This window comes from Gigantopelta aegis, chromosome 5, assembly GCF_016097555.1.
Source record: "Gigantopelta aegis isolate Gae_Host chromosome 5, Gae_host_genome, whole genome shotgun sequence".
Classification (NCBI taxonomy): domain Eukaryota; kingdom Metazoa; phylum Mollusca; class Gastropoda; order Neomphalida; family Peltospiridae; genus Gigantopelta; species Gigantopelta aegis.
This window is the reverse complement of record NC_054703.1, coordinates 13,035,712-13,062,422: the sequence shown is the minus strand read 5'-3', so window position 1 is coordinate 13,062,422 and position 26,711 is coordinate 13,035,712. Positions and strand designations below refer to the sequence as shown.

General features: G+C 36.5%; 1 protein-coding gene across 1 annotated transcript in view; it reads right to left on the bottom strand.

Moving 5' to 3' along the window:
• Positions 1-906: 906 nt before the first annotated feature.
• Positions 907-26,711, bottom strand: part of LOC121372954 (protein ERGIC-53-like) — a 47,834-nt gene continuing 22,029 nt past the window's right edge. The window contains exons 8-15 of the mRNA XM_041499392.1: positions 18,766-18,818; positions 17,016-17,104; positions 14,536-14,596; positions 11,759-11,944; positions 10,937-11,031; positions 8,735-8,903; positions 7,646-7,758; positions 907-1,466 (exon numbers count right to left, since the gene is read on the bottom strand). Coding sequence (XP_041355326.1) covers positions 1,430-1,466; positions 7,646-7,758; positions 8,735-8,903; positions 10,937-11,031; positions 11,759-11,944; positions 14,536-14,596; positions 17,016-17,104; positions 18,766-18,818 — 803 coding nt within the window. The 3' untranslated portion in view covers positions 907-1,429. The remainder of the gene's footprint in view (positions 1,467-7,645; positions 7,759-8,734; positions 8,904-10,936; positions 11,032-11,758; positions 11,945-14,535; positions 14,597-17,015; positions 17,105-18,765; positions 18,819-26,711) is intronic.

Genomic DNA, 26,711 nt, shown 5'->3' with positions numbered 1-26,711 from the left:
ATGTTACCCAAGTTACATGTATTATCTATTCGCCATTCTCATTTTATATTAACAAAAAAAAAAATCCTAATTTCTTTTCGTACAGTATTCCAACAACTCAACTCAGTGGCTATTCTGCAAAACCACTTTTTAAAACATACAGGGTTAACATTAACCTGAGGTTCTAATTTGAAGCTTCTGTGAAAACCACCATCTTAAAACTCCTGTCGTTTCATGACTGCGGTTTTCTAAAGAAATATCAATGACAACCACCTTTTGTTTAAAACATGAAATCAGTTTGACGAATACACTGTAGATATTTAAATATATGTATATGTTACATGTATATTACACGACAGTAAAGAAAAAACATACAACTTAGTAGATCAATAACAACAAAATATACATGTAGCCATGATTTCACTCAGTAATTTTCTGGGGTTTTTTAAAATAAAAACAAAACTCATTTGATGAATGTTCATCTATTATTTGTTTTACATTTATAACCCATCAGACTCATAATATACCCTTTTTCATTCGATACAGTATGTGTATATTAGGGTTTCTGCCAGAGGGTAAAACTGGTATGGTGCCATATCAAAATATTTTGGCAATTGTTTTTTTTTTTTTAAGTTAACCTTTTGACAAAATTAATTACTCTTATCATTATTGTGTGATTTTCCTAACCCTAACCATAAATGTATCGTATATATATATATATATATATATATATATATATATATATACACACACACACACACACACAGAATGTTTCTAGCAGAAAGAAGTAGTATATATATATATATATATATATATATATATATATATATATATATATATATATATATATATACACACACATATATATACACACACACACATATAGAATGTTTCTATATATATATAAAGATATATATATATATATATATATATATATATATATATATATATATAGATATAGATACAACCATTCAGTCAACATCATGTATGTGTAACTACGGACTTCATTTTTGGTTTGAGCATTGTAGTGTATTTGACCCTTCCAAGTTCAACCCAACAAGATTCTACTGTATATATATATATATATATATATATATTGAAATGTTTACAGTATGTAACATCATCTCATGGAGAGGTATTTATATAGGCGTATCACCTGTTTGCCAATCCACTTCATTTATTTGAATTAATATTGTTTTAAAAAATATATACAACATGGATGCCCAAACCCTGAGTTTATTTTCCTTCTAAACTGTATGTTTCTTTTCTCCAGTCGCGACTTTATATATAAAATGATTTGATTGTGATCAGCTGCACGTAATGATAAACAAAATGACTTCATTCCGTTGTTATGGAAATGCTGAGAGGAACCCGCCAACGAGAGACGTATCCCCCTTCCCATGATGCCCTGTGTTGGAGATGACTTCAGGTAAGTATTTCTTCAAAATGACTAATAAAACTTTTTGGCTTGTGCTTCTTTGTTTTGTCTGAAAAAGAAAAGAAAAGGTAGTTAAGTTAAAACAAGTCATGTTTGTTTTGTTTAACGACACCACTAGAGCACACTGATTTCACACTATATTTGTTAAATATAGTCTTATAGAGGAAATGTTTTTATTTAACGACACACTGAACACATTTTATTTACAGTTATATGGAAGGAAGGAAGGAAATGTTTTATTTAACGATGCATTCAACACATTTTATTGACGGTTTATGGCGGTTATATGGCGTCAGACATATGGTTAAGGGCCACACAGATATTGTGAGAGGAAACCTGCTGTAGCAACTTCATGGGCTACTCTTTTCGATTAGAAGCACGGGATCTTTTATATGCACCATCTCACAGACAGGGTAGTACATACCACGGCCTTTAATATACCAGTCGTGGTGTATTGGCTGAACGAAAAATAGCCCAACAGGCCCACCGACTGGGATCGACCCCAGACCGTCATTCTATTAAGACAGAGTCATATGAGTGACCCAGCTAAATACAATAAGAGACTTACCTATACACCATATATCGTATTGTAAGTATAACTTGGGCAGCAATAGCAACTATAAACACAACGGGTGTTATACATGACTTACCTATACACCATATATCCAGGGTTCGCGCTGTCGGTAGCCAAATTAGCCATTGGCTAATTTTTACAAAAAATGGCTAATAAAATTTGCAAGTGGCTAAAATTTTGGCTAAGCCATTTTCTGTCTTCTGATGTGAACAAACGGTTACATAATCTATCGACACCTCAAACATAATAATACTACCAAATATTCAATTAGCGTAATAGCGATCTCACAACCGGTAACGAGAAACGGGTGTCATGCAGAATACAGTGTAGGCCTTATAATGTTTGCTTATTTTAATAATCACGGTTATTAATTTTAACGGCATGCATTCAACATGTATGGCAGCAATGTCTGGAAGGTCTGTAGCTTGTTATTTTTACTTTGTAAAATCTTTGAACCAAAGTAATAAAAACAGACCGACAATGCGTGTCAATTTGAATACACATGCCAGTTCAGGGCCAAAAGACATGTAGGCCATCTCAAGGGCTGAGTTCAGCCAGACCGAGCGAAAACAAAACGTTCGTTAGACTGGTTTGTGCGCTTCACGTTAAATCAAATGGACACGATGAATATCAATCAAATAGTTCGCGAACGTTAGGAAAAACGTTCGTTGGCTGAACTGAGGACAGCTCTCGGTGCGAATATACGTCACGCTTCAGAGTAAGCTGACGCCCGCGTGTCAAGAGACATCGTTGCGGACATTAAACAATACGATTACGCAAAAGTAAATCTTGATGTAAATTTGTAGAAAAACAATAGTTATTCACATCAATGAATACCTAACTGCAGTTTTTGTTTATTCCTTTGTTTTTGTTAGTTTCGTACCCATGGTCGAGAGCACGCATGCAGATAGATCGCGATCGCCGGAAATGAACATGCAGTATTTAAATTATACAAATTGCAAATGTACACTGAATAAAATTAGTTTACAGTAATCATATTTGTTAGATAATTTTAGATATAAATTTGTAAGACTGTGAGGTGACATTTAATAAGTTAGCTGGATTTTAAAAAGACTGTAAATTTTAATTTTATTAAAGGATTTGTTGTTGGGGTTTTTTTTAATAAATGGACTATACTGTGGTGAAGTCTGCATTCTTAGCTGAGGTATTTTGTAAGCAGAAATCACAACAAGCATTTAACACAACGCTGAAATCAACAGCAACAACATGGCACAACTTATGAAATCATTTGGGGTGGGGAATTGATGGGTCACTTAAAAAAAAAAAAAAAAAAAAAAAAAAAAAAAAAGTTATTCAAACTAACATAAAGATTGCTATTTAAAGAAATAATGAGTTCTATATATACTACTCAAAAGAATTTAAGGGTCAGACGATATTTTCGACATTGTTTTCTGAATGTCAATTATATTAGCTAGACCATAATGTCACGCATGATATTGTTCCATTTTGACGAAAGTGGGTCTGAGCAACCCATAAATGAATTCAAATCCACTAACTAATTCATTGACACTGTCGATTAGTTCTAATGGCGAAAACATGCTTACATTTGCACGTAAATTAGGGCGAAAGCGAAAGGTCTGCTAAGTGCCCATAACTTGCTTTTTCACAAAACGCTTCATTTGCACGCTTTGCACGTGTATTCCATGTTCCCAATGCTGAATTTCCGTATAATTGGAGCTTGCGTTCGTGTACGGTGTACACTCCAAATTCAACTGACTATCGAAGATCGAGGAAGGGCTATTGCTTGGCTTCAGGATGGCAATACGCAAAGAAATGTTGCTCTGAGACTTGGTGTCAGTCAGAGTGTCATTGGCCGACTGTGGCAACGGTACCAAGCAACGAATTCTGTTCGAAATCGTCCACGTTCGGGAAGACCCCGAAGCACTACAAATAGAGAGGACTGCTACCTCACCAATATGGCTCTACGTCAACGCACAACCACTGCACGCCGATTACGTGACAATCTGCGGACTGCGACTGGAACTCAAGTGTCTGATCAAACCATACGCAATCGTCTGAGAGCCAATAATCTACGCTGCCGTCGCCAGGCTGTTTGACCACCACTCCTACCACGTCACAGAACGGCCAGACGTCACTGGTGCACGCTTCATCTGCGGTGGCAACGTGTTCAGTGGGGTCGAGTGATGTTCACTGATGAGTCCAGGTTTAGTCTCCAGTTCAACGACGGTCAGGTTCGTGTCTACAGACGTCCTGGGGAGCGCTTCGCTGACGTTAACGTTAGACAACGTCACCGGTTCAGTGGTGGCAGCGTCATGGTGTGGGGCGGCATCTCTATCCACCACAGGACCCCCCTCTATGTGGTGGATGGCGATCTGAATGGAATCCGCTATCTGAATAAGATTATCCGGCCGTTGGTTCTCCCAGGCCTTCAGCAGATTGGCGGCGGGGCAGTTCTGCAGGATGACAATGCCAGACCCCACCGTGCCAGGGTGGTAACGGACTTTCTCAGACAACAAGGTATCGCCAGGATGGATTGGCCAGCATATTCGCCTGACTTGGCCCCAATAGAGCACGCCTGGGACGAATTAGGCAGGCCAACCTTCATGATCTGGGTCAACTTCTTATGACAGAGTGGCAGGTCATTCCCCAAGAGTTCTTCAGACGTCTGATCAACAGCATGAGGCAACGATGTGTCGAGTGTATTCGCGCCAGGGGTGGATTCACACACTATTAAACGAATGTTCTAATGTGTAAAATCCATGTTTGACAACCTTCAACTTTGACAGCATGTCATGTGACTTTCTTGTATACAGTGACGTTTATTTGTGTTTTTTTGTAAATATGGAACAATAAATAAAAAAATTGGTGTAGTTTACATCATCAATCTAATACACTCTGAAACTTATTTAGTTATAAATTTTTGACCCTTAAATTTTTTTGAGTAGTATATAAAAAAAAAAGCTCTCGAATTTTTATTTGGGAAAAAAGGAAGAAAGAAAAAACACCATCCATAAACATCCACCCACCCCCATATTTCTGTATGTTTGTTAATTTAATGTCATAGGCCTCAGAAGTGGGGGTGGGTGTATGGGGTACTGGCTTCAGACTGAAGATATTGCTTAACCCCATCCCAACCCCACCCCCGCTGAAAACACTTGAAGTAATATATTAACTGCTCCTACCCCCATTAAGGTTTTGTTATTCCTATTTATTCCAGTTTGTACACAATTAGCTGAAAAAGATAAATTTTTATATTCATATATAAATACTCTATACAGCACTGCGTAAAACAAATTTGGCTAAAGCATTTTCAATATGGCTAATAAAAATGCCATTTGACTAATATTTTGGCTACAGGTATTTTTGATCCAGGGTGAGCCCTGTATATCCTGTTGTATGCAATAGCGACTATAAACACAACAGGTGTTATACACGACTTGCCTATACACCATATATCCTATTGTATGCAATAGCGACCATAAACACAACAGGTGCTATACACGACTTGCCTATACACCATATATCCTATTGTATGCAATAGCGACTATAAACACAACGGGTGCTATACACGACTTGCCTATACACCATATATCCTATTGTATGCAATAGCGACTATAAACACAACGGGTGCTATACACGACTTGCCTATACACCATATATCCTATTGTATGCAATAGCGACTATAAACACAACCGGTGTTATACACGACTTACCTATACACCATATATCCTACTGTATGTAATAGTGACTATAAACACAACGGGTGTTATACACGACTTACCTATACACCATATATCCTACTGTATGTAATAGCGACTATAAACACAACGGGTGTTATACACGACTTACCTATACACCATATATCCTACTGTATGTAATAGCGACTATAAACACAACGGGTGTTATACACGACTTACCTATACACCATATATCCTATTGTATGTAATAGCGACTATAAACACAACGGGTGTTATACACGACTTACCTATACACCATATATCCTATTGTATGTAATAGCGACTATAAACACAACGGGTGTTATACACGACTTACCTATACACCATATATCCTATTGTATGTAATAGCGACTATAAACACAACGGGGTGTTATACACGACTTACCTATACACCATATATCCTATTGTATGTAATAGCGACTATAAACACAACGGGTGTTATACACGACTTACCTATACAATATATATCCTATTGTATGCAATAGCGACCATAAACACAACGGGTGTTATACACGACTTACCTACACACCATATATCCTATTGTATGTAATAGCGACCATAAACACAAAGGGTGTTATACACGACGTACCTACACACCATATATCCTATTGTATGTAATAGCGACTATAAACACAACGGGTGTTATTACACGACTTACCTACACACCATATATCCTATTGTATGCAATAGCGACTATAAACACAACGGGTGTTATACACGACTTACCTACACACCATATATCCTATTGTATGTAATAGAGACTATAAACACAACGGGTGTTATACACGACTTACCTACACACCATATATCCTATTGTATGTAATAGAGACTATAAACACAACGGGTGTTATACACGACTTACCTATACACCATATATCCTATTGTATGTAATAGCGACTATAAACACAACGGGTGTTATACACGACTTACCTATACACCATATATCCTATTGTATGTAATAGCGACCTATAAACACAACGGGTGTTATACACGACTTACCTATACACCATATATCCTATTGTATGTAATAGCGACTATAAACACAACGGGTGTTATACACGACTTACCTATACACCATATATCCTATTGTATGTAATAGCGACTATAAACACAACGGGTGTTATACACGACTTACCTATACAATATATATCCTATTGTATGCAATAGCGACCATAAACACAACGGGTGTTATACACGACTTACCTACACACCATATATCCTATTGTATGTAATAGCGACCATAAACACAACGGGTGTTATACACGACTTACCTACACACCATATATCCTATTGTATGTAATAGCGACTATAAACACAACGGGTGTTATACACGACTTACCTACACACCATATATCCTATTGTATGCAATAGCGACTATAAACACAACGGGTGTTATACACGACTTACCTACACACCATATATCCTATTGTATGTAATAGAGACTATAAACACAACGGGTGTTATACACGACTTACCTATACACCATATATCCTATTGTATGTAATAGAGACTATAAACACAACGGGTGTTATACACGACTTACCTATACACCATATATCCTATTGTATGTAATAGCGACTATAAACACAACGGGTGTTATACACGACTTACCTATACACCATATATCCTATTGTATGCAATAGCGACTATAAACACAACAGGTGTTATACACGACTTACCTATACACCATATATCTTATTGTATGCAATAGCAACTATATACACGACTTACCTATACACCATATATCCTATTGTATGTAATAGCGACCATAAACACAACAGGTGTTATACACGACTTACCTATACACCATATATCCTATTGTATGTAATAGCAACCATAAACACAACGGGTGTTATACACGACTTACCTATACACCATATATCCTATTGTATGTAATAGCGACTATAAACAAAACGGGAGTTATACACGACTTACCTATACACCATATATCCTATTGTAAGTATAACTTGAGCTGCAACAGCGACTATAAACAAAACGGGAGTTATACACGATTGTCCTGTCACTGGCGGACATTGAACCTGCCCAGACTGAAATAAAAGAAAAAAAGATATTAGTTTCTCATTTTTCAACCAAGTTCGGGGCTCGCCCTGCACATTGTATAAAAAATAATAATTGGCTAATTTGGCAAAGTGGCTGCAATATTCAGTTTTGGTCAACACAATATTCTTTAAATTAACCATATTTTAATAGTTTTCAAGGAAAATACTGTACATATCTGAAAATAGATTAAACTAAAATTCATTCCAGTATGAACCTTGCATATTGTAATATAAATAATGAACAATTGATTTCTAAACTGACAAAAATGGAGATTACTTCCTCAAAGTGCTTGTTAATTTTGTTTATGTCGAACAATAAAGATTGTTTTGTTATACCATTACAGCAGATTGATTAATTAATCATCGGCTATTAGAAAAAGAAAAAAAGAAAGCAATGTTTTATTTAACAACGCACTCAATACATTTTATTTACGCTTATTTGGCGTCAGGCATATGGTTAAGGACCACATAGATATTGAGAGAGGAAACCCGCTGTCGCCACTTCATGGGCTACTCTTTTCGATTAGCAGCAAGGGATCTTTTATATGCACCATCCCAGACAGGGTAGTACATAGCACGGCCAGTCATAGTGCACTGGCTGGAACGAGAAATAGCCCAATGGGCCCTCCAACGTGGATCGATCCCAGACCGACCGCGCATCGAGCGAGCGTTTTACCACTGGGCTACGTCCTGCCCTCGGCTATTAGATGTCATACATTTGGTAATTCTGACATATAGTCATCTGAGTCATCCCAGGACATACATGTATCATGGTCTTTAACCAGTCGCGGTTCACTGGATGCAATGAGAAAAAACTCAATCAGTTGAATGGATCAACCGAGACGGTTCGATCCTGTGATTCGAACAAAAAGACGGAAAAAACAATATCTGCGACAGATGGACATGAAACCAGTAGTCCCCTCCGGTTGGACCAGCAGGGGTTTAATAAATAAAACTGGCTTACCATGGGTCTGGACAGCAGCTGTGAAATATCGTTTCTAACGTTTTTAAGGCCATCCTTGAGCTCATGGAAGACTAGGGGGTTGCCTGCCCCTGCCCCTCCCCCTCCACCCCCCTGTACTCCTGAATTGTGTATCATTGTAGCTTTCTGTTGAACATCGTCAATAACATGCCTGAAAAAAAACCCAGAAACAAAATGTATTGTCAGCCGATACCTTTCATCATTTACAGTTGACTTAACATAAAAAGACAAAAAGATTAAAAGAATCCTTCATATGTGTCCATGTGGGCTATTCCACCCAATGGTACATAATTTGTTGTCAAGGACAAGGCTTGCCAAGTTCCTGACATCATATTATGTACCTGAGGGTGGAATAGCCCTGTCCCACATGGATACATAATGGAGGATTATTTTTTCCCATCCAGTAGACGAAAAACAAAGCATTTTGGGAAAACGTAAAAAAATACATTTTTTATTTTTATCTTGCAATCAAATAATCATAACCATTGAAAAGATCGTACCCAAAAATAGGTTTATACTAAAAGTATAAATCGCAATTGATAGTATAATTTCATTATGACAGCAGGTTTCCTTGTTTTTATGGAATATAAAAAGTATTTCTTGCATTATTTTGCCGTTTACGTGACATATCAATGTCAATATCAGCTCAAACAGTAAAAGTCATGTGGTCATGTAACCCAGAACGAGGCTTGCCGAGTCCCATGGTCAAAATTTTCACCACCAAGGGTGTACTTTTTTTGCCCCACATAACCACATAAGATGGAGTCTTTTTCTCTCATTCATTGGATAAATAAACAATTATTTTACACGAACAAATAAAGATGGCTGAAAACGTAACTTCTGTATTTGACCGTTTTAACATAAATAAACTACACTATCATATTTGCCACGTCTGTTTCATGTGTTAAATATAACTTAACACTACAAATTAACAAGACAGCTTCTATAATGTAGGTTTTATTAACAAAATATCAATATAAAACTAACCAATTCTCATTAATATGACGTCATATTTCCAACGCCGTAATACTTCCCATGTTAATCGCTATGACGCCATAGCCTATGCAAGATAGATTTAATCCGCATGGGCTGACGTCATGGAATGGGAATGTCTTGCATAGCTAGGGATGGGAGAAATTTTAATTACGACATATGGTTAAGGATCACACATATAATGAGACGAAACCTGCAATGCCGATTTAAATTAAAAACACTGCCATTAATCAAAAGTTTTAATACAAACTGGAACAAAAAGTTTGGTTTATTTAATGATAACACTCTTTACCTCTGGGCTACATTCCAAAAAGCTTGTATATAAATATTTGTTGGGGTTTTTTTTTATGAAACTGACTGATGTAATAAAAGAATTATGGCATTGTGGCGAGACAGATTTGATTGCAAAAGGAAGGAAGGAAGGAAATGTCTTAGACTAAAGTCTTATTAGGTGTTCTCAAGGTACGATTCCATCGCATGCGACAAGTCGGTACAACTAACTGCATCATGAGAACACCCCTTTACCAAAATGACAGGATTTCGGAAAATCATGTTGTTTTGTCGTCTCCTCCTGTTTATGTCTGAAACGTTTTGACAAGGTCCTTCAGCCTATTCATAACAAATTATACTATGGATAATAGAGATTATTACATGAGCTTGTGTGTCGTACTGATTTTACGAAACAAGTGTCAGGATTATTGTAGGGTAATACATGAATCCTGACACGAGTTTCGTAAAATCAGTACAATTCACACGTACCAATTCGTGTAATGAGTGTAATAATTTCTTTATTATCCACATTATTCATAACAGGGTGGGTTTTTTTTACAAATAACAAATATCATGTCAAAACGTTTCAAACAAAACTAGAAGGAGACGACAAAATGACATCATTTTGGTAAGCAATTACATACAGCTAAGGCTGGAGACACCGCATTATGTTATGATGTCACTTCCCAAAATGACGTCATTTGATGTGCACGTGAAATCATTATGACACATATGTGTCATACTGGTTATATTTCCCTGGATATCGTGAACCATGTGGATAATAAAAAAAATTATTACTCACATGCGTTGAGTCGTACTGATTCTCACTCGGGTAATACAAGAATTCTGAAACTCGTTTTGTAAAATCAGTACGACACACAAGCTCATATAATAATATATATATATATATATATACCTTACCGTATATCTCTAACTTGCTGCATGACTTCCTGTTGATTATTTAAAACTCTTTCCACTTCGTGTCTTTTTATTGTATCTAACATCAAAGGCTGGCCCTGTAAGGAGAGAAAAAAGGTACGACGCCAGTCAACAAGGTGTGAAAAGTTTGTTCTGTTTAACGACACCACAAGAGCACATTGATTTATTAGCAAACAAACGAACGAGCATGGAAGGTGCAAGACACTAAGGGATCCTGGCCTGGCCTCCCTGCACCCCCCCCCCCCCCCCCCCCCCCCCCTTTGCTAGCTACAGCCTTGATCTCATTGGAGTATCATACAATGTGCAAACTTCTTAAAATATTGTCATCATTAACATGCTTATATAAATTAGTGATTTCCCTAGAAATTTGTCAAGGCATGGTAGACCAAACACTTTTGGGGCATTTTCACCATTTTCAGGGCACTTTTTTTTCATTAAAAATACACAAAAAATATAAAAGGCATATTTTATTAATTAATAATACCTTTTTGGATGTTTTATAAAGGCAATTTTGGAATTAATTACTGAAAAAGGCTCGTTTAATCTCAGGGCAGCATGGTGCTGATTAAGGCAAGATGGCGCTAGACTATTGAGGCATGGTGCTGCACCATGCTAAAACAAGCTAGGGAAAACACTATAAATTTAATGTTCAGGCACATTTGTCCCGATTGCAACTTCTGATATCGCCAGTGTCAGGGTCTCTCTTAGAAGATTTTCATCAAATTATATAACTTATCAATATTAAACTGGCTCAGTGTTAATTTCTTTTATTTCGACTTCTGATATTCTGTGTTTAAATCCCACCTGTTGTTGCTGCCCTCCTTGCTGCACGACCTGGCCCCCCTGAGTGAAGCTCGTCACTTTGGAGAGAACGATTTCCTGTCGGCCCAGCAGTTCATCTAGCTTCCGGTTTAAGTCTCGTATCACGTTGTGGATCATGTTCTGTCCCTCAAAAATCTGCTTCAGTTCTCTCTCGTTCTGGCCCTCAAACTGAAAAAGAAGAAAAACAGTAAGACAAAAAGTAATTAAAACAGATAGATATGAAATATCAGTGAATAAATTATATAAAAGTCTGTTTTAGTTCTCTCTCGTTCTACTGAGAAATGGACCAAAAAACAGTAAGACAAACATTAATTAAAACAGATATATGAAGGAAATGGTTTATTTAACAATGCACTCAACACATTTTATTTATGGCGTCGGACATAAAGTTACGGATCACACAGATATTGAGAGAGGAAACTTGCTGTCGCCACTTCATGAGCTACTCTTTTCGACTAGCAGCAAGGGATCTTTTATATGCACCATCCAATAGACAGGATAAAACAGATAAGATATAAAAAAAATGTTTAAAACAGATAGATATGAAAAATTTATTAAAACAGATAGATTTGAAATTTCAATAACAATATGTGCTTTAGTTCTCTCTCATTCTGGCTGTCAAACAGACGAAGAAAACCACCCAGAAAAAGACAAAAATGAATGAAAAGACAGATATGAAATTTCAGTTTCATAAATTTTACAAAAATCTGTTTTAATTTTGTTTCATTCTGGCTCTCGGACTGAAGGAGGAAGGAAATGTTTTATTTAACGACGCACTCCACACATTTTATTTACGGTTATATGGAATCAGACATACAGCTAAGGACCACACAGATATAGAGAGAGGAAACCCGCTTTCGCCACTTCATGGGCTACTCTTTTCGATTAGCAGCAATGGATCTTTTATATGCACCATCCCACAGACAGAATAGTATATACCATAGCCTTTGTTACACCAGTTGTGGATCACTGGATGGAACGAGAAATAGCCCAATGGGGCCACTGACGGGGATCGATCCTAAACTGACAACGCATCAAGCAAGCGCTTTACCACTGGGCTACGTCCTGCCCCACAAACCGTAGAAGAAACGAAAAATGAAAGACTAAGATAGATCTGAAATTTCTGTTCATAAAACAGGCTGCCCCTCAAAAATCTCTTTCAATTCTCACTCCTTCTAACTTGCAAATTGAAGAAAAAATTAGAATGTTGTCTCACCTACGATAATGTTGGGTTTTTTCAATGACACCATCACTACTGACACATTGATTAAGTAATCATCAGCTATTGGATGTCAACCATTGGTTAATTCTGACTCTGACTTCCTAACACAACAAGGGATCTTTTATATGCATTTTCCCAGACAGGAAAGCACATACCACGGTCTTTGACCAGTTGTGGTGCACTGGCTGGAACGAGAAAAAAACCCCAATCTGTTGAATGGATCCTCTGAGGTGGTTTGATCCTGCGACGCAAGCACCTAAAGCGAGCACTCAGCCGAGGTAAGTCCTGCCCCCAAACATTCAGTAATTCAGACATACAGTCTTAGAGGTAAAAACTGCTACATTTTGACATTGGTAATAGTAGCAAGATATATTTTATATACACATACCACAGCCTTTGGTATACCAGTCGTGGTGCACTGGCTGGGACGTGAAATATCTCAGTGGGCCAAATAAAGGGGATCGATTCTAGACAGACCAATGGGACACGTCCTGCCCCCCCCCCTACAAGCCCCGTTTTACGAAGCAATCCTGGCAATAAGATCAGAGCAAGTGCATAGTAACCTCATGCACTTAAGGTGATCTTAGTGCCTTGATAGCGTCATAAAATGGGGGCCAGACGTGCAACTATAAGCCAAGTTTTATTGACCTAGAACTTAACAGTATGTGAGAAACTGATCTAACGAGAATATTTAACGTTAAAATTTAATACAAAAGTTGACGCAATCACAGCCACTGTAAAAGTTTTTAAAGTTTGTTTTGTTTAACAACACCACTAGAGAACATTGATTTATTAATCATCGGCTATTGGATGTATAACATATGGTCATTTTGACAGTCATAGAGAGGAAACGCGCTACATTTTTTCATTTAGTAGCAAGGGATCTTTTATATGCACCATCCCACACAGGATAGCACATACCACGGTCTTTGTTACACCAGATGTTGGCTGGAATGAGAAATAGCCCAATGGGCCCACCGATGGGGATTCAACCTAAATCAACCACACATCAAGCCATCGCTTTACCACTGGGCTGTGTCCCGCCTCATACCTATATCTATCCCAGAGAGAGAGAGAGAAAGAAAACCGAGATCTGAAATTTCTTTTCGTAACAGAATCTGCTTTTGCTTCTTAAGATAGGTTTTGAAACAACTCGTAAGATAAATGGTATCTAACATGTAGTATTCTATATGCTATTCGCCAAATTAACCAATTGCAAATTTTAAGAACCATTGCCGAATGTCATTTTAATTTGTCGAAAAGAAATTGGGTGATAATTGATATTTTGTTGGAAAATAGCTATAGGTTTTCCATTTTTGAGATAATTTGGCGAAATTTACTGATCATGTTATAATTATGTAGCCATGTTATATGTACAGTAAACCACATTCACCAATTCTTAATTGCAAAATGCACAGGTCTGATATAATAACACTGACCGAATGACAGTTTCTTCTTTTTGGGGAGGGATGGGGGGGGGGGGGGGGGGGGGGGGGGGGGGGGGGGGGGTGAAAACGAGAGATAACTAGTGCCTTACATATTTGTCATCAGGAATTTCATATGGATCAGGCTTCCTGTCAGGATGCTGTTTCTGAAATCTGAAACAAAAATGGAAATCAAATGTTTTGTTTAACGACACAACTAGAGCACATTGATTTATTAATCATCAGTCATCAGATGTCAAACATTTGGTAATTTTTAAGATAGTCTCAGAAACGAAACCTCATAAATTTTTTCATTAGTAGCAAGGGACATTTCATGCACCATCCCACAGACAGGACAGCACATACCATGGCATTTGATATATATCAGTTGTGGAGAAATAGCCCAATGGGCCCACTGACAAAAATGGAAATCAAATATGGATGCAAACATGATGAAGAACTATGAAATGTACCAATAAAATGAATGTTCACTTCGCCCATTGTTATTAAGGAAATGGTTTATTCAACGACGCACTCAACACATACAGTGTTGTCCGGTGTATCAGCGCACCTAAGCATTCAAAGACCGTTTTCTATGTGAACACTGTGAAATACTTAATAAAATGTGTCTCTCACCAATGAAGCAGTGCATAATCTGAGATAACCACAAATTATTTTATGTCTGTATTAAATAAACATTTTAAAATTGTCCATAAATGTAGACACCCCCTTGTATCCAAAACGATTTGCATGTCCGGTGATTTGGCGCAGTAGTTGTGGATCGGTGACCTCGCTATTTATAACCCCCCATGACCTCACTTTGAAGCCCATAAATGCTACACTATTGTCCCAGGATTATTTTAGTACTTTTTTGTTTTGGCTTGTTAAAAATATTACTAAGAAATTGAGTGGCACAGTAGATGCATACATGTTCATTGTCATGCATTGCTAAGATGCCTACATGGATTTTTTCTCTGGTAGATTGTGCACACGTGGGGATCTTATTTTGCTTTTGGTAAAAAAAAATTGTTGTTTATGTGACAATGTGACAATTGTGAACTGGAATGACTGTCAATTAAGGTATAACACTTTCGTTTGTTTGTATTTGTCTGTGTTTTCCTTTTCAGTTTAAATAAAAATAACCGGAAAAACATTATACCGTATATTATAATTTTAAAAATGCGGGAAAGGCATTTTTAGACTGGTTTTAACATTCTTAATATCAATAAGGCTGACCTACTTCGCGTTTATATACACGAAAACAGGTGAATGATTTATTTTGAAATTATGATATAATTATTGATAATCTTTAATAATTTTTAATTGCACCCTTAACAATAAATATGTTGACACATGTACTTGATTAACCATTGAAAAAGGAATTGAACTTTAATTCGTTAAAACACCGACAACATGACAACTTCCTAAACATACATAAGCAAAATAGCAAGTGCATCAAATCACCAGATGCACTGATACACCGGACACAGTTGTATTATTCATGGTTACATGGTGTCAGACATATGCTTAAGGACCACACAGATAGTGAGGGAGGAAACCCGCTGTCGCCACTTCACAAGCTACCCTTTTCGATTAGCAGCAAGGGATCTTTTATATGCACCATCCCATAGACAGGATAGCACATACCACGGCCTTTGATGTACCAGTTATGGTGCACCGGCTGGTGCGAGAAATAGCCCAATGGGCCCACTGACGGGTATCGATCCCAAACAGACTGCGCATCAAGCACGCACTTTACCACTGGGATACATCTCACCCCCAAATTGTTATCAAACGTCTCCCCTTTTTTCTTGGAAGGGAGAAGTTACTTCTACTTTATAAATCCTAGGTTAGTGCCTGGACATAACAGCTAATGAAATTCTTCAGACAGCAGAAGAATGTTTGCAAAGGGAAATAATACATTTATATGTGCTGGGGAGGATTTCATGTGTCAAACTCACACACACACACACACACAATACTCGAGTAAATTAAAAAAAATGTGCCCAATATATTTTCCAGGATAACATGACTCGACCCCTCCTCCCCTATAAACTTCGCTCACGACAGTCTAGACTTCTCCCTGCTAAAATTCCTTCACACATTCCTGCACAAATAGTGCTGGGCTTGTGGTGGGGGGTTGCACAGCCAACCCTTTTAATTTCAGACATGATTGTGCACACTACCAAAAAAAATGCGGACTGAGAGACAGCTTTCCAGTTGGGGGTTTGGTGGGCTGTAACAACATGGGACACCATTTTTGCCAAAGGCAAACTGTTTGCCAACTTGTTACGCAGCAAATCATTGGTCTATTGAAAACCGTATGCCAATCACAATACGGGACAGTCAAGAAGTTTTCTCCGGCATCATAAATTAAGGCAAAGTGCTCCAAATGACCACTCATTAAAAATTATAACAAGAGTAAAATAATCGGTAACGGAATATTTAAAAAGCAGAAACCCGTTTTATAACGGAAAACAATTATGTCTGAAATTTTCACTCAATGAGAACAATTTTTGTGGATGGAAATTAAGTCAATCCAGTTTAAAATATTTCCTCTATTTGCGACATAATGGGTTTTTGTGGGTCTTACTCTTCTTTAGCTTGTTCAAGTTGTTTGTAATAGTCTTCAAATTCTTTCTCAAATTTAACTCGCTCTTCTTCTGACATCTCTGCTCCTTTCTGAAAAAGAAAAACAAATAATTTGTATTAGTTTTTAGACTGGGAAGGGGTTTTGTTTAAAGACACCACTAGAGTACACTGATTTATCCATCATATGCTACTGGATGTCAAACATTTGGTAATTCTGACAGAGGAAACCCACTACATCTTTCCATCCGTAGAAAGGGATCTTTTACATGCACAATACCAAAGACAGGATAGCACATACCACAGACTTTGATATACCAGTCGAGGTGCAATGGCTGGAACCTTCAAGGATCAATCCTAAACCAATCGAGCATCAAGCAAGCATTTTACCGCTGGACTATATGTCACGTCCCTAAAACAAATAATAAATACCATGTCCTTTGAAATACAAGTCGTGGGACACCGGTTCAAATCAAAAACCCAAACAGATCTGCTGGGGTGGTTTGATCCTATGACCCTAGCACTCAACCAACACCCCTCCCCCTCCCCCCCCTCATGAGTAGGATTGATAACAATGACTTAAAATGCATGCCTCACAATGTCATTTGACGTAATATTATACTAGGGTCTAATTCACAAAGATCTGCTAGACAACAAAGCATCCTCTTTGTAAGTCTTTTAGCATTGCACTGCGAGATCGTAAACTTGTGAGAGTTTAGTGAATTAGGCTACGAAGAACTGACTGCATCGTGAAACGAGCATTCTGGGCAGTACTGCCCCACAAACTTGGATAAATCCATTTTTGACAAGAGTTATGGTCCTTGAATAAATTCCCATGAAAGCGAAACTTAAGGCTGGTAGGTAAATGTTCTGGCTCCCACCCACAGCGAGTTCTTAAGGGCTCAATGGGTAGGTGTAGGATTACTACACCCTCTTCTCTCTCACTAATCACTAACAACTAACTAACTGTCCTGGATAGACAGCCCAGATAGCTGAGGTGTGTGTGCCCAGGACAGTGTGCTTGAATCTTAATTGGGTATAAGCACAACAATAAGCAGAAATGAAATGATCTGGCTTCAGTGGTGTCATGGTTAAGCCATCGGACATAAAGCTGGTAGGTACTGGGTTCGCAGCCTGGTACTGGCTCTCACCCAGACCAAGTTTTAACGACTCAATGAGTAGGTGTAAGACCACTACACACTCTTTTTTCTCACTAACCACCAACAATTAACCCACTGTCCTGAACAGACATATCAGACAGCCGAGGTGTGTGCCCAGGACAGCATGCTTGAATCTTAGTTGGATATAAGCACAAAAATAATCTGATCTGAACTGAACTGGCAATAACTGTCAAAAATGGGTAAATCACAATGGAAGTCAAACCTGATCTGTAGCTCTGCATGAGAAACTTATACACAAAAGTTCACTTTAATACCTTGTCGCATTGTGAAATATAAGTTGAAATCTATATGAGAGACAGAGACGACACTAGAGCACATTGATTAATTAATCATCAGCTGTTGGATGTCAAAACGTTTGGTAATTCTGACACGTAGTCATCAGAGGAAACCCGCTACATTTTCTTAATGCAGCAAGGGATCTTTTATATGCACTTTCCCTAAGATAGGAAAGCACATACCACAACCGTTGACCAGTTGTGGTGCACTGGTTGGAAGGAAAAAAACAGAATAACAGAATGGCTTATATGCAGTGCTGTAAAGGATTATCTGCCTTTCACTTGTACAAATACGTACCTCACCAGGTGGCAGCAGCGAATGAGTGATAAAAGCCTGAACATCGTGATCATCTGAAATAAATAAGACAATCATAAAAATACAACCAAATATGTCATACCTCATGGTTTCTAGATTATGGCTAGTAAATATTTACTATTGCCTTGCCAGACGGCTAGTGAATTTTCTGTGTCAAAAGTTGCAGTTACATGTATAATGTATAAATATTCTGACCCCACTCCAACCCCCAATGTTAATGTTTATAAGCTCCATCTCCCTCTTTAGTTACATGTATAAGTCTATTTTGTAAATATAAATATTCTGACCCCACTCCAACCCCCAATGTTAATGTTTATAAGCTCCATCTCCCTCTTTAGTTACATGTATAAGTCTATTTTGTAAATATAAATATTCTGACCCCACTCCAACCCCCAATGTTAATGTTTATAAGCTCCATCTCCCTCTTTAGTTACATGTATAAGTCTATTTTGTAAATATAAATATTCTGACCCCACTCCAACCCCCAATGTTAATGTTTATAAGCTCCATCTCCCTCTTTAGTTACATGTATAAGTCTATTTTGTAAATATAAATATTCTGACCCCACTCCAACCCCCAATGTTAATGTTTATAAGCTCCATCTCCCTCTTTACTTACATGTATAAGTCTATTTTGTAAATATAAATATTCTGACCCCACTCCAACCCCCAATGTTAATGTTTATAAGCTCCATCTCCCTCTTTACTTACATGTATAAGTCTATTTTGTAAATATAAATATTCTGACCCCACTCCAACCCCCAATGTTAATGTTTATAAGCTCCATCTCCCTCTTTAGTTACATGTATAAGTCTATTTTGTAAATATAAATATTCTGACCCCACTCCAACCCCCAATGTTAATGTTTATAAGCTCCATCTCCCTCTTTAGTTACATGTATAAGTCTATTTTGTAAATATAAATATTCTGACCCCACTCCAACCCCCAATGTTAATGTTTATAAGCTCCATCTCCCTCTTTAGTTACATGTATAAGTCTATTTTGTAAATATAAATATTCTGACCCCACTCCAACCCCCAATGTTAATGTTTATAAGCTCCATCTCCCTCTTTAGTTACATGTATAAGTCTATTTTGTAAATATAAATATTCTGACCCCACTCCAACCCCCAATGTTAATGTTTATAAGCTCCATCTCCCTCTTTAGTTACATGTATAAGTCTATTTTGTAAATATAAATATTCTGACCCCACTCCAACCCCCAATGTTAATGTTTATAAGCTCCATCTCCCTCTTTAGTTACATGTATAAGTCTATTTTGTAAATATAACTATTCTGACCCCACTCCAACCCCCAATGTTAATGTTTATAAGCTCCATCTCCCTCTTTAGTTACATGTATAAGTCTATTTTGTAAATATAACTATTCTGACCCCACTCCAACCCCCAATGTTAATGTTTATAAGCTCCATCTCCCTCTTTAGTTACATGTATAAGTCTATTTTGTAAATATAACTATTCTGACCCCACTCCAACCCCCAATGTTAATGTTTATAAGCTCCATCTCCCTCTTTAGTTACATGTATAAGTCTATTTTGTAAATATAACTATTCTGACCCCACTCCAACCCCCAATGTTAATGTTTATAAGCTCCATCTCCCTCTTTAGTTACATGTATAAGTCTATTTTGTAAATATAAATATTCTGACCCCACTCCAACCCCCAATGTTAATGTTTATAAGCTCCATCTCCCTCTTTAGTTACATGTATAAGTCTATTTTGTAAATATAAATATTCTGACCCCACTCCAACCCCCAATGTTAATGTTTATAAGCTCCATCTCCCTCTTTAGTTACATGTATAAGTCTATTTTGTAAATATAAATATTCTGACCCCACTCCAACCCCCAATGTTAATGTTTATAAGCTCCATCTCCCTCTTTAGTTACATGTATAAGTCTATTTTGTAAATATAAATATTCTGACCCCACTCCAACCCCCAATGTTAATGTTTATAAGCTCCATCTCCCTCTTTAGTTACATGTATAAGTCTATTTTGTAAATATAAATATTCTGACCCCACTCCAACCCCCAATGTTAATGTTTATAAGCTCCATCTCCCTCTTTAGTTACATGTATAAGTCTATTTTGTAAATATAACTATTCTGACCCCACTCCAACCCCCAATGTTAATGTTTATAAGCTCCATCTCCCTCTTTAGTTACATGTATAAGTCTATTTTGTAAATATAACTATTCTGACCCCACTCCAACCCCCAATGTTAATGTTTATAAGCTCCATCTCCCTCTTTAGTTACATGTATAAGTCTATTTTGTAAATATAAATATTCTGACCCCACTCCAACCCCCAATGTTAATGTTTATAAGCTCCATCTCCCTCTTTAGTTACATGTATAAGTCTATTTTGTAAATATAAATATTCTGACCCCACTCCAACCCCCAATGTTAATGTTTATAAGCTCCATCTCCCTCTTTAGTTACATGTATAAGTCTATTTTGTAAATATAACTATTCTGACCCCACTCCAACCCCCAATGTTAATGTTTATAAGCTCCATCTCCCTCTTTAGTTACATGTATAAGTCTATTTTGTAAATATAAATATTCTGACCCCACTCCAACCCCCAATGTTAATGTTTATAAGCTCCATCTCCCTCTTTAGTTACATGTATAAGTCTATTTTGTAAATATAAATATTCTGACCCCACTCCAACCCCCAATGTTAATGTTTATAAGCTCCATCTCCCTCTTTAGTTACATGTATAAGTCTATTTTGTAAATATAACTATTCTGACCCCACTCCAACCCCCAATGTTAATGTTTATAAGCTCCATCTCCCTCTTTAGTTACATGTATAAGTCTATTTTGTAAATATAAATATTCTGACCCCACTCCAACCCCCAATGTTAATGTTTATAAGCTCCATCTCCCTCTTTAGTTACATGTATAAGTCTATTTTGTAAATATAAATATTCTGACCCCACTCCAACCCCCAATGTTAATGTTTATAAGCTCCATCTCCCTCTTTAGTTACATGTATAAGTCTATTTTGTAAATATAAATATTCTGACCCCACTCCAACCCCCAATGTTAATGTTTATAAGCTCCATCTCCCTCTTTAGTTACATGTATAAGTCTATTTTGTAAATATAAATATTCTGACCCCACTCCAACCCCCAATGTTAATGTTTATAAGCTCCATCTCCCTCTTTAGTTACATGTATAAGTCTATTTTGTAAATATAAATATTCTGACCCCACTCCAACCCCCAATGTTAATGTTTATAAGCTCCATCTCCCTCTTTAGTTACATGTATAAGTCTATTTTGTAAATATAAATATTCTGACCCCACTCCAACCCCCAATGTTAATGTTTATAAGCTCCATCTCCCTCTTTAGTTACATGTATAAGTCTATTTTGTAAATATAAATATTCTGACCCCACTCCAACCCCCAATGTTAATGTTTATAAGCTCCATCTCCCTCTTTAGTTACATGTATAAGTCTATTTTGTAAATATAAATATTCTGACCCCACTCCAACCCCCAATGTTAATGTTTATAAGCTCCATCTCCCTCTTTAGTTACATGTATAAGTCTATTTTGTAAATATAAATATTCTGACCCCACTCCAACCCCCAATGTTAATGTTTATAAGCTCCATCTCCCTCTTTAGTTACATGTATAAGTCTATTTTGTAAATATAAATATTCTGACCCCACTCCAACCCCCAATGTTAATGTTTATAAGCTCCATCTCCCTCTTTAGTTACATGTATAAGTCTATTTTGTAAATATAAATATTCTGACCCCACTCCAACCCCCAATGTTAATGTTTATAAGCTCCATCTCCCTCTTTAGTTACATGTATAAGTCTATTTTGTAAATATAAATATTCTGACCCCACTCCAACCCCCAATGTTAATGTTTATAAGCTCCATCTCCCTCTTTAGTTACATGTATAAGTCTATTTTGTAAATATAAATATTCTGACCCCACTCCAACCCCCAATGTTAATGTTTATAAGCTCCATCTCCCTCTTTAGTTACATGTATAAGTCTATTTTGTAAATATAAATATTCTGACCCCACTCCAACCCCCAATGTTAATGTTTATAAGCTCCATCTCCCTCTTTAGTTACATGTATAAGTCTATTTTGTAAATATAAATATTCTGACCCCACTCCAACCCCCAATGTTAATGTTTATAAGCTCCATCTCCCTCTTTAGTTACATGTATAAGTCTATTTTGTAAATATAAATATTCTGACCCCACTCCAACCCCCAATGTTAATGTTTATAAGCTCCATCTCCCTCTTTAGTTACATGTATAAGTCTATTTTGTAAATATAAATATTCTGACCCCACTCCAACCCCCAATGTTAATGTTTATAAGCTCCATCTCCCTCTTTAGTTACATGTATAAGTCTATTTTGTAAATATAAATATTCTGACCCCACTCCAACCCCCAATGTTAATGTTTATAAGCTCCATCTCCCTCTTTAGTTACATGTATAAGTCTATTTTGTAAATATAAATATTCTGACCCCACTCCAACCCCCAATGTTAATGTTTATAAGCTCCATCTCCCTCTTTAGTTACATGTATAAGTCTATTTTGTAAATATAAATATTCTGACCCCACTCCAACCCCCAATGTTAATGTTTATAAGCTCCATCTCCCTCTTTAGTTACATGTATAAGTCTATTTTGTAAATATAACTATTCTGACCCCACTCCAACCCCCAATGTTAATGTTTATAAGCTCCATCTCCCTCTTTAGTTACATGTATAAGTCTATTTTGTAAATATAAATATTCTGACCCCACTCCAACCCCCAATGTTAATGTTTATAAGCTCCATCTCCCTCTTTGGTTACATGTATAAGTCTATTTTGTAAATATAAATATTCTGACCCCACTCCAACCCCCAATGTTAATGTTTATAAGCTCCATCTCCCTCTTTGGTTACATGTATAAGTCTATTTTGTAAATATAAATATTCTGACCCCACTCCAACCCCCAATGTTAATGTTTATAAGCTCCATCTCCCTCTTTAGTTACATGTATAAGTCTATTTTGTAAATATAAATATTCTGACCCCACTCCAACCCCCAATGTTAATGTTTATAAGCTCCATCTCCCTCTTTAGTTACATGTATAAGTCTATTTTGTAAATATAAATATTCTGACCCCACTCCAACCCCCAATGTTAATGTTTATAAGCTCCATCTCCCTCTTTAGTTACATGTATAAGTCTATTTTGTAAATATAAATATTCTGACCCCACTCCAACCCCCAATGTTAATGTTTATAAGCTCCATCTCCCTCTTTAGTTACATGTATAAGTCTATTTTGTAAATATAAATATTCTGACCCCACTCCAACCCCCAATGTTAATGTTTATAGGTTGCACTATACCAATTAATTTCCGGCTGGGTCGAAGTTCGAGGTGTACCGAACTTTTGATAGAGAAGTTAACACCACAAGTCCTGTGATTGGTTATAAATGTGAGTGTGTTGGTTGTAAAAAAAATTAGTTTCATCTGGGCTAAAAATGTATGCAATTTTATTTGATGTAGTACCACCGTGTCAAGTAGCCTTGTGCTTGGAACATGTATGGGGTACCTGTAAAAAAAAGTACTAAAATTTTGTGCGAAACTAGGGGTGTTGCAGAAACATCTGGTTATACCGAAAATGAGCCATGAAAGGTACCATTTTCTGCAGTTAATACTTTGAGGTAGGGGTTGTAGTACTGATATTTATGGGTCACAGTTTGGTTGATATATTGCATATAGTGTTTTTAAACACAAACGTTAACATGGTCGCCTATGGGATTTGAATTGGTATAGTCCAACCTATAGCACATATTCAGTGCATAATAAAAAAGATTATGATTTTTGTGATTTAATTAAATTAAACTACACTATTTGATTAATTAGCCGTCACTCGGCCATGCAAGTTCACAATGACCTTGACAATAATTACTGTACATAGCTCTGAATGGAGTTTGAACAAAAATTAGCACTGAGGAAAAGTTGGTTTTGGCCTATAATTCATACTATACAGATTTGAATGTTCTTATTTACATGGTGTTTACCCTTGACATATACAACTGCTCTTAAATATGTTAATATATCTAGGCAGTCTGAACTTAGATTTTAATAGCAATTTATTTTTATATTAAAAATAACATGTGCCAATATTGGGATAATGTCTTTAACTTCTATAAACATAGTTAATGTTTCATGTGTGTACTTCTGATAGCTTAACTTTTTAAAGACCTTGATTTTTATTGTCCTTTTGGCATATTTATAGGGTGCTAAGTCATATTTTAGACAAATTTGTAGTTTTAGGGGAAACATTTTTTTACTTTGAAGAATTTTTTTACCAAAGCCATAATTAAATTTTTTGTCACTATTGTGCCTTCTGTTCTCATTTATACATAACAATAAGCTTGTTAAACATATCTTTAGGTCTTCAGATCAAATCTTTTTTTAAAATAATCACTTAGTTTGCTCCCATGAAGTGTATTTTAAGTGTATACTAGATTTGGAACCAATTTTTCCAGATTTGATTATCTACCTTGGTGTAATTTGATGATTTATTTTATTGTTAATGCTGTATTATCCAATGTTAATAGCTAAATGATATGCTGGATTACAGATTGTAGGAATACATCCAATATACATATTGTATTGATCTGGATTAGAAAATAATGCAATAAAATAGATGTTCGGGTAATTATGTCACTTAAAAACAGGTTTTTTTAGTAATGAATCAAAAATAAATATGCGAAAGCTGCATGATAATTCCAGATATTACAAATTTTTAAAACCTCCAACTACAGTAGGGTATACATAAAATATAGTCAGGAATATTGGTGGCTGCCAATGGTTTTGATGGTCCAATTTGAAAATCTGCATAGCTGATGGATTTGAAATTCCCGCACATGGTAACTTGAAGATGCCCACACTCAGCATACAGGATTTTCTTCCAACAGTGATGTGCAGGACATTAAGTCATTACTTCATACAGATGCAGTCATGTTGGTTTTTCCTTCCTCAGACATTGTATTTTTTTAATACTGATATTTCTTTGATGTGCCTATTGAGGTCTTCATAATCTAGGGGTCAGTCAAGTACATGTGTTTCAATGGAATAAGTTTAAGGAGTTGAGGTACTCTGAATAGCCATGCTGTCTCTACATATATAGCTGAGCACACACACACATCTGACAATAAATATCTTCAGGAGTATTATTTTTAAAAAAATTATTTTTTCAAATATGACATATTGCATTTGTACAAAACTGTACAAAATACATGTGTTTTGTGACCCCACTCCAACCCCCAATGTATAATGTTTTGGTGTACATTAAATTAGGTTGCACTGTAGAAACAACAGTTTCAGTGAGGTTGTCAGTTTATGTCAGAAGACACCAGATCCTGGTTGTCATAAAAACACATGATTCACCACCTTTTGAAACATGTATGTTATCAGTATAGGTTGCACTATACCAATTAATTTCCGGCTGGGTCGAAGTTCGAGGTGTACTGAACTTTTGATAGAGAAGTTAACACCACAAGTCCTGTGATTGGTTATAAATGTGAGTGTGTTGGTTGTAAAAAAAATTAGTTTCATCTGGGCTAAAAATGTATGCAATTTTATTTGATGTAGTACCACCGTGTCAAGTAGCCTTGTGCTTGGAACATGTATGGGGTACCTGTAAAAAAAAGTACTAAAATTTTGTGCGAAACTAGGGGTGTTGCAGAAACATCTGGTTATACCGAAAATGAGCCATGAAAGGTACCATTTTCTGCAGTTAATACTTTGAGGTAGGGGTTGTAGTACTGATATTTATGGGTCACAGTTTGGTTGATATATTGCATATAGTGTTTTTAAACACAAACGTTAACATGGTCGCCTATGGGATTTGAATTGGTATAGTCCAACCTAT